This window comes from Panulirus ornatus, chromosome 18 (genome assembly GCF_036320965.1).
Source record: "Panulirus ornatus isolate Po-2019 chromosome 18, ASM3632096v1, whole genome shotgun sequence".
Taxonomy (NCBI): domain Eukaryota; kingdom Metazoa; phylum Arthropoda; class Malacostraca; order Decapoda; family Palinuridae; genus Panulirus; species Panulirus ornatus.
Window position 1 is genome coordinate 56,667,493 of NC_092241.1, and position 10,773 is coordinate 56,678,265.

Below are 10,773 nucleotides of genomic sequence, written 5' to 3' on the forward strand. Positions count from 1 at the left end.
CGTATTTCTGGGAGTTGCTTACTAGTGTTGTGAAGAAGAGAAAGATAAGAAAGGAGAAATATACATTGAAGTTAAAGATCCTACAGTTTAACACATTGAAGTTAAAGATCCTACAGTTTAACACATTGAAGTTAAAGATCCTACAGTTTAACACATTGAAGTTAAAGATCCTACAGTTTAATACATTGAAGTTAAAGATCGTACAGTTCTACACATAATGTAGAGACTTGGCTCATATGAATTATCATATCTATTTCAATACGTTAACCTTCATAAATGATAATAGATTTGCTCTAAAATAGCAACAGTTGGAAATTTTTTTTTTTTTTTTTTTTTTTTTTTTTTTTTTACTTTGTCGCTGTCTCCCGCGTTTGCGAGGTAGCGCAAGGAAACAGACGAAAGAAATGGCCCAACCCTCCCCATACACATGTACATACACACGTCCACACACGCAAATATACATACCTACACAGCTTTCCATGGTTTACCCCGGACGCTTCACATGCCTTGATTCAATCCACTGACAGCACGTCAACCCCTGTATACCACATCGCTCCAATTCACTCTATTCCTTGCCCTCCTTTCACCCTCCTGCATGTTCAGGCCCCGATCACACAAAATCCTTTTCACTCCATCTTTCCACCTCCAATTTGGTCTCCCTCTTCTCCTCGTTCCCTCCACCTCCGACACATATATCCTCTTGGTCAATCTTTCCTCACTCATTCTCTCCATGTGCCCAAACCATTTCAAAACACCCTCTTCTGCTCTCTCAACCACGCTCTTTTTATTTCCACACATCTCTCTTACCCTTACGTTACTTACTCGATCAAACCACCTCACACCACACATTGTCCTCAAACATCTCATTTCCAGCACATCCATCCTCCTGCGCACAACTCTATCCATAGCCCACGCCTCGCAACCATACAACATTGTTGGAACTACTATTCCTTCAAACATACCCATTTTTGCTTTCCCTTGGAAAATTATGGAGAGTTATTTTTTTGATGTTTATTGAATGTTAACAAAACCGGTGCTCGGATGTAAGTCATTTCTAACAAGGTTAGTTTTCAGTGATATGTAAATTACAGTAATTGAGAACGACATGTCCTTAACTACTCTCCCAGCCTTTGTAACGTGAAGTGTTAGTGACCTTACGTCACTATCAGCAGACACAGGTCAATGTTTATTGTGTCTCAGTCTTTTCTGTTTAGTGGTCCCAGTCACACGTTTTCTGTGGTCATCCTGATTGTTTGTTGTGTGTGATGATGCTGGTCTTTCATGTGATGTGGGACTGTGAGTTTCTTCCATTCTCGGTTGTCAACATCAGTACCACGGTTCTCCACGTGTTCCACATATGACAATATCCCAGCTTCCATTTTCTGTAGATAAGGCCATCATCTAATCCCTGTGGTCACATGTGTGGATGATGAGGAGGATAACGTCAGAAGAAACTGCTCAGTACTGGAGATTGATATGGCCAATTAAACGTCTTTCCAATCAGCTTCCTGGAGGTGAAAATAATGATCGTTACTTATCTTTAGACACGCGTATATATTTTTTTTTTTGTTTTATACTTTGTCGCTGTCTCCCGCGTTTGCGAGGTAGCGCAAGGAAACAGACGAAAGAAATGGCCCAACCCCCCCCATACACATTTATATACATACGTCCACACACGCAACTATACATACCTACACAGCTTTCCATGGCTTACCCCAGACGCTTCACATGCCTTGATTCAATCCACTGACAGCACGTCAACCCCGGTATACCACATCGCTCCAATTCACTCTATTCCTTGCCCTCCTTTCACCCTCCTGCATGTTCAGGCCCCGATCACACAAAATCTTTTTCACTCCATCTTTCCACCTCCAATTTGGTCTCCCTCTTCTCCTCGTTCCCTCAACCTCCGACACATATATCCTCTTGGTCAATCTTTCCTCACTCATTCTCTCCATGTGCCCAAACCACTTCAAAACACCCTCTTCTGCTCTCTCAACCACGCTCTTTTTATTGCCACACATCTCTCTTACCCTTACGTTACTCACTCGATCAAACCACCTCACACCACACATTGTCCTCAAACATCTCATTTCCAGCACATCCATCCTCCTGCGCACAACTCTATCCATAGCCCACGCCTCGCAACCATACAACATTGTTGGAACCACTATTCCTTCAAACATACCCATTTTTGCTTTCCGAGATAATGTCCTCGACTTCCACACATTCTTCAAGGCCCCCAGAATTTTCGCCCCCTCCCCCACCCTATGATCCACTTCCGCTTCCATGGTTCCATCCGCTGCCAGATCCACTCCCAGATATCTAAAACACTTCACTTCCTCCAGTTTTTCTCCATTCAAACTCACCTCCCAATTGAATTGACCCTCAACCCTACTGTACCTAATAACCTTGCTCTTATTCACATTTACTCTTAGCTTTCTTCTTTCACACACTTTACGAAACTCAGTCACCAGCTTCTGCAGTTTCTCACATGAATCAGCCACCAGCGCTGTATCATCAGCGAACAACAACTGACTCACTTCCCAAGCTCTCTCATCCCCAACAGACTTCATACTTGCCCCTCTTTCCAAAACTCTTGCATTCACCTCCCTAACAACCCCATCCATAAACAAATTAAACAACCATGGAGACATCACACACCCCTGCCGCAAATCTACATTCACTGAGAACCAATCACTTTCCTCTCTTCCTACACGTACACATGCCTTACATCCTCGATAAAAACTTTTCACTGCTTCTAACAACTTGCCTCCCACACCATATATTCTTAATACCTTCCACAGAGCATCTCTATCAACTCTATCATATGCCTTCTCCAGATACATAAATGCTAAATACAAATCCATTTGCTTTTCTAAGTATTTCTCACCTACATTCTTCAAAGCAAACACCTGATCCACACATCCTCTACCACTTCTGAAACCACACTGCTCTTCCCCAATATATATATATATAAGTAAACATGTATGAGTAGGAGAAATGGTCAAAAGGCGTTATTGAATTACGTGTTAATTGACAGGCGTGTAAAAGAGAGACTTTTGGATGTTAATGTGCTGAGAGAGGCAGCTGGTGGGATGTCTGATCATTATCTTGTGGAGGCGAAAGTGAAAATTTGTAGAGGTTCTCAAAAAAAGAAGAGAGAATGCTGGGGAGAAGAGAGTGGTGAGAGTAAATGAGCTTTTAAAAGAGACTTGTATGAGGGAGTACTAGGAAAGCTGGAGTGTAGAATGGCAAAAAGTGAGAGCAAATGAAGTGAGGGGAATGTGTGAGGAGTGGGATATATTTAGGGATGCAACGATGGCATGTGCAGGAGATGTATGTGGCCTGAGAAAGGTGGGAGGTAGGCAGATAAGAAAGGGTTGTGAGTGGTGTGATGAATAAGTAATGTTGTTAGTGAAAGAAAAAAGAGAGGCATTTGGACGACACTTAGAAGGAAGGAGTGCAAATAGAAGGGAGATGGATGAAAGAAAGCGGCAGGAGGTCAAGCGGAAGGTGCAAGGGTTGAAAAAGAGTGCATATGAGAGTTGCGTTGAGAGAGAATCATTAAACTTTACGGAGAATAAAAAGATGATTTGGAAGGAGGTAAGTAACAAATGGGAACATCGTTGAAGGGGGCGAGAGGGGATGTGATAACAGGTAGTAACGAAGTGAGAAGGAGATAGAGTAAGTATTTTGAAGGTATGTTGAATGTGTTTGATGATACAGTGGCAGATGTAGGGTGTTCTGGTCGGAGTGGTGTTCGAAGTGAGAGAGTCAAGGAGAATGGTTTGGTTGAGAGAGAGGAGATAGTGAAAGTTTTGCGGAAGATGAAATCCGGGAAGGTGGCGGGTTTGGAAGGTATTGCAGTGGAATCTATAAAGAGAAGGGGGTGACTGTATTGTTGATGGGTTAAGGTTGTTCAGTGTATGTAATGATCATAATAAAGTGCCTAAGGACTGGCGGAATGCATAGTACCATTGTACAAAGGCAAAGGGGATAAAGGTGAGTGTTCAGACTACAAAGGCATACGTTTGTTGAGTATTCCTGGAAACTGTATGGGTGGATATTGATTGAGAGGGTGAAGGCATGTACATAGCATCAGACTGGGGAACAGCAGTGTGGTTTCAGTAATGGTAGAGGTTGTGTGGATCAGGTGTTTGCTTTGAATAATGTATTTGAGAAATACTTAGAAAAACAGATGGACTTTTATGTAGCATTTATGGATCTGAAGAAGGCATATGACATGGTTGATAGAGATGCTTTGTGGAAGGCACAAAGGTTTTAAGAGTATATGGCGTGGGAGGTAAGCTGCGAGAAGATGAGAAAAGTTTTTACCGAGGATGTAAGGCATGTGTACGAGTAGGAAGAGAGGTGAGTGATTGAATCCCATTGAAGTTCGGTTTGCGGTAGTGGTGGGTGATGTCCCTATAGTTGTTTAATTTGTTTACGGATGGGATGGTTAGGGAGGTGAATGCAAGAGTTTTAGAGAGAGGGGCGAAAATGTTTAGGTACCGCCTGCTCAAAATCTTTTTCGCTCCATCCTTCCACCTCCAATTTGGTCTCCCGCTTCTCCTTCTCTATAACGTGCGAAAGTCAAGAGAACAAATGGGAGCATCGGTGAGGGAGGACAAGGGAGGAAGTGATAATAGGTAGTGACGAAGTGAGAAGGAGATGGAGTGAGTATTTTGAAGTTTTGTAGAATGTGCTTGATGACAAAGTGGTATATGTAGGGTGTTTTGGTCTATTTATTCTCCCTAATGTTTAATGATACTCTCTCACCCAAACTCTCATCTACCCTCTTTTGTAACACTTGCACCTTCCTCTTGACCTCTTGCCGCTTTCTCTTATACATTTCACAGTTATTTGCACAACTTCCTTGTAAGTATTGTATAAACGCCTCTCTTTTCTCTTCCACTAACAACTTTACTTCGTCATCCCACCACTCACTACCCTTTCTAATCTGCCCAGAGAGAGAGAGAGAGAGAGAGAGAGAGAGAGAGAGAGAGAGAGAGAGAGAGAGAGAGAGAGAGAGAGAGAGAGAATGCTTCAGAAGATCTAAGAACAAATGTATTTACATCGTCCTCAAGCTTTCCATCACATTTCTGATTGGACATCCCACTTGTATATCAGTTAAGAGAAAACACGTTCCTCTTCATCGGATCACAAATGACAGATAAAAATGGGATAAGAAACGCACGATAAAGATGGAGTAAGAAACGCACGATAAAGATGGAGTAAGAAACGCACAATAAAGATGGAATAAGAAACACATGATAAAGATGCAATAAGAAACGCATGATAAAGATGGAATAAGAAACACATGATAAAGATGCAATAAGAAATACATGATAAAGATGGAATAAGAAAGACATGATAAAGATGGAATAAGAAACGCATGATAAAGGTGAAACAAGAGACGCATGATAAAGATGAAATATGAAACACATGATAAAGATGGAATAAGAAACACGTGATAAAGATGGAATAAGAAACACATGATAAAGGTGAAATAAGAAACGCATGATAAGGATGGAGTAAGAAACACATGATAAAGACGGAATAAGAAACGCATGATGAAGATGGAATAAGAAACATATGATAAAGATGGAATAAGAAACACGTGATAAAGATGGAATAAGAAACATATGATAAAGATGGAATAAGAAACACGTGATAAAGATGGAATAAGAAACATATGATAAAGATGGAACAAGAAACACATGATAAAGATGGAATAAGAAACATATGATAAAGATGGAATAAGAAACACATGATAAAGATGGAATAAGAAACACATGATAAAGATGGAATAAGAAACACATGATAAAGATGGAATAAGAAACGCATGATGAAGATGGAATAAGAAACACATGATAAAGATGGAATAAGAAACACATGATAAAGATGGAATAAGAAACACATGATAAAGACGGAATAAGAAACACATGATAAAGATGGAATAAGAAACACATGATAAAGATGGAATAAGAAACATATGATAAAGATGGAATAAGAAACATATGATAAAGATGGAATAAGAAACGCATGATGAAGATGGAATAAGAAACTTATGATAAAGATGGAATAAGAAACATATGATAAAGATGGAATAAGAAACACATGATAAAGATGGAATAAGAAACGTATGATGAAGATGGAATAAGAAACATATGATAAAGATGGAATAAGAAACACATGATAAAGATGGAATAAGAAACGCATGATGAAGATGGAATAAGAAACATATGATAAAGATGGAATAAGAAACATATGATAAAGATGGAATAAGAAACATATGATAAAGATGGAATAAGAAACGCATGATGAAGATGGAATAAGAAACATATGATAAAGATGGAATAAGAAACACATGATAAAGATGGAATAAGAAACACGTGATAAAGATGGAATAAGAAACACATGATAAAGATGGAATAAGAAACACGTGATAAAGATGGAATAAGAAACACATGATAAAGATGGAATAAGAAACGCATGATGAAGATGGAATAAGAAACATATGATAAAGATGGAATAAGAAACGCATGATGAAGATGGAATAAGAAACACGTGATAAAGATGGAATAAGAAACACATGATAAAGATGGAATAAGAAACACATGATAAAGATGGAATAAGAAACGCATGATGAAGATGGAATAAGAAACATATGATAAAGATGGAATAAGAAACATATGATAAAGATGGAATAAGAAACACATGATAAAGATGGAATAAGAAACACGTGATAAAGATGGAATAAGAAACACATGATGAAGATGGAATAAAAAACATATGATAAAGATGGAATAAGAAACGCATGATGAAGATGGAATAAGAAACATATGATAAAGATGGAATAAGAAACGCATGATGAAGATGGAATAAGAAACATATGATAAAGATGGAATAAGAAACATATGATAAAGATGGAATAAGAAACATATGATAAAGATGGAATAAGAAACACATGATAAAGATGGAATAAGAAACACGTGATAAAGATGGAATAAGAAACGCATGATGAAGATGGAATAAGAAACATATGATAAAGATGGAATAAGAAACATATGATAAAGATGGAATAAGAAACACATGATAAAGATGGAATAAGAAACACATGATAAAGATGGAATAAGAAACACATGATAAAGATGGAATAAGAAACGCATGATGAAGATGGAATAAGAAACATATGATAAAGATGGAATAAGAAACATATGATAAAGATGGAATAAGAAACATATGATAAAGTTGGAATAAGAAACGCATGATGAAGATGGAATAAGAAACATATGATAAAGATGGAATAAGAAACATATGATAAAGTTGGAATAAGACAGAAAGGAAAAGTAATATGTGGGGTGAAGAGTAGAATGTAGACTGCTTATGGTTGAGGCGGGCGTCTCTGTTAGTCCGAGAAATTCAATATAACTCACTTGTACGGATACTGGTAGTTGTACCGGTAGGGATACTGGTAGTTGTACCGGTAGGGATACTGGTAGTTGTACCGGTAGGGATACTGGTAGTTGTACCGGTAGGGATACTGGTAGTTGTACCGGTAGGGATACTGGTAGTTGTACCGGTAGGGATACTGGTAGTTGTACCGGTAAGGATACTGGTAGTTATACCGGTAGGCGTTCCGATAAGGATACTGGTAGAGACTCTGGAAGGGCGACTGGTAGAGACTCTTGTAGGGATACCGGTAGTTGTACCGGTAGGGATACCGGTAGAGACTCTGGTAGGGATACTGGTAGAGACTCTTTAAGGGAGACCGGTAGAGACTCTTGTAGGGATACCGGTAGTTGTACCGGTAGGGATACTGGTAGTTATACCGGTAGGCATTCCGATAGAGATTCCGATAAGGATACTGGTAGAGACTCTGGAAGGGCGACTGGTAGAGACCCTGGTAGGGATACCGGTAGAGACTCTTGTAGGGATACTGGTAGAGACTCTGGTAGGGATACCGGTAGAGACTCTTGTAGGGATACTGGTAGAGACTCTGGTAGGGATACCGGTAGAGACTCTGGTAGGGATACCGGTAGAGACTCTTGTAGGGATACTGGTAGAGACTCTGGTAGGGTCGCAGTCCTAGACCAAAGGAAGCCTCGGTCACCAGCACCCCAACCAGTAGCAGCAGCAGCAACACCCTCACTGTACCAGGGAAAACCAACTCATCTTACTGAACTCGTACGTACAAGGTAAATATATATTCTAATAAACTTAAGTTAGATTACAATATGCTTATCAGATGATATAAAGTTTAATGTTAATGGCCAGACTTATTGTTGGATGTGCTTATGTGCCTACAATATTTTGTACTTGTATGACATACTTCTGTATATAAGTAATCAAGTCCTCTGGTTAGAATCGAAAATGTATATGGTCAAATATATGATATGAGCGTTTATGGCCATCAGCTGTTCAAGATGAGATGGTTGGTGTTTCTAACTTTAGGTTGACTCTCTTAGCAATCCTAGCAGTTTTAGGTCTAAAGTTATACATCCAATCAACCAACCTGTATGTTTGTCTTGTGGGTTACATTTACTTGTGTTATAACTTTTAACTGTTGAAAGGCATGATATCAAGTAACATACATAAAAGATATGGAATATGGCTTGAGGTTCAAGCAAATCAAACATTATGGAAATATCAGAATATAGACTGGTGATTTGGGCCATAATGTTAATTTCCTAAATCTACTTCATATACTTTATTTTTCTATATTCAGAATAGCTTAGAATATTGTACTTGTCTATGTATGGAAGGATTTCTGTTAAAACTACCAGTCAGCAGTCAATGACCATAAATAAAACATATATTCAGTAATTAATCTGTTAATCATATGAGTGAGATTTCGAATGATCTCTGTGCATTTATCATGTTGTCGTCACTGATTGTGTATGACGAGGAGTGAGTTTTACTCTTGATCCCCTTCTTCTTAACCTTTATATATATATGTACACACAGGTCTGCTCCCATATATGTACACCAGGTCTGCTCCTATATATGTACACCAAGTCTGCTCCCATATATGTACACCAGGTCTGCTCCTATATATGTACACCAAGTCTGCTCCCATATATGTACACCAGGTCTGCTCCCATATATGTACACCAGGTCTGCTCCCATGTATATAAGCACGTAGCCTCACACCGCAGTCGAAGCCAAGCAAGTACTCATCAACCATCCCCGAGGGGAAGGATGAGCACCTGGGTGGGCCAGTTGCCGCCTAGGATTCCAACCCGTGCGGGTCCGATCCCGGGTTACCCTCTACTGATTCATGATCAGTCAACCTAACCTATACATCATAGAGGCCTGTGTGTGTGTGTGTGTGTGTGTGTGTGTGTGTGTGTGTGTGTGTGTGTGTGTGTATAGGTGCACCATGTCCGTGCCCAGCCCTGGCTCCTCACCACACCCTCAACAGCTCTCCAACAATCCCCTTCCAGATTCGTCAACTCACAAAACTTTTTCCTCAATCAATAAACGAGATATGTTCATTGTTTGATCTGCAGCTACTATATCATCACGTGTTATACAACACGCTCATCCCCCTGTAACAACCCGTTACATTTACAAACACGTACTTGCCCTGTGCCAGTAAGAGCATCTCAAAAACGGGCTCTCATGACAAGAGCCAGTGTTGGGCATGGACATGGTGTATGTTTACACACACACACACACACACACACACACACACACACACACACACACACACATACACACACACACACACACACACACACACACACACACACACACACACACACACACACACACACACACACACACACACACACACACACACACAAACTATTTGAACTTTCTCTGAGACCTATGATTCTATATCAACAATCTCTGGTTGTGTCATACTGATTCAAGTTAAGCGGTTGTCATATGGAGACCAGTCGTGTGCTTGACTTACTTGTTGCTGATGAGTCTAGCTAAGACAGTTGCTACAAAGTCTTACTCCCACTGATCCTCTGCTCGCCTCACCTCTCTTATATACCTCTCGTCTCTGGCGGTTGACAGAACGACCTTGACTATGATTGTTGAATGTTATGATGAAAACCTGACTCTCTTGAAGTGTTTATATAATATATTCTTGGATAAAAGATACAAATACTAATGCAGAGAATAACATATATGAAAAGATTTTAGAATGTATTATTTCTATCAAGAAAGATATCTATATTCACATGCAACATCAAAACCCAACACATATGTAAAGTTCTCCATCGAACCATCAGCAACTAAAAAAATTCCAAAGTTAGACAAGGTTGAATATAAACAAAAAAGTTTCCATACGTCGATATCAGGTGTGGGGAAACCATTTCTTCCTAGGTTCTCGGGGAGGTCAGAAAGATTCCATCTTTGGTAAAAGGTTCATCATAAGAAGATGGCACGTTTATAAGCTCGACCATCTACACTACGAGAGCTGACAAGAGAGGTCTGGAATAATGGCAACTTTAGTTCAAGAAACACACACGAGCACAGGAGGATTTATCTGTCATCAGCTGCAATAACACCAGCAGTCAGTCAGGAAGTAGCAGGAGAAGTAAGACTTGTCCAGTACAACAACCTCCTCAAGAGTGACCTAGTCTGATCACTCTGATCTTCCTCTGCAAGTGACGTGGTCAAGCAACTCCTCATGACTGCCCCAGTACAACACTCTCTCAACTGACGTCGTGCAACAGTTCATGAGTGGCGTTGTCAAAGGAACTCGTCTCATATCACGACCTTAGCCCTTGACAATGGTCCTTGTCATCC

General features: G+C 39.9%; 1 protein-coding gene across 1 annotated transcript; it reads right to left on the bottom strand.

Moving 5' to 3' along the window:
* Positions 1 to 996: 996 nt before the first annotated feature.
* On the bottom strand, positions 997 to 10,047 carry LOC139755132 (uncharacterized). Its single transcript, XM_071673271.1, has 3 exons — positions 9,929 to 10,047; positions 7,443 to 8,157; positions 997 to 1,508 (listed from the first exon to the last, which is right to left on the bottom strand). Coding segments are annotated over exons 1-3 (780 nt in total). The 5' UTR covers positions 9,930 to 10,047; the 3' UTR covers positions 997 to 1,444.
* Positions 10,048 to 10,773: the final 726 nt, after the last annotated feature.

Bases quoted from the DNA above. Each gene is read 5' to 3' on its own strand.
- LOC139755132 (XM_071673271.1), bottom strand. The intron at 1,509-7,442 runs GTGAGTTATATT...TTTCACCTCCAG, and splicing joins AACTACCAGTATCCGTACAA to GAAGCTGATTGGAAAGACGT.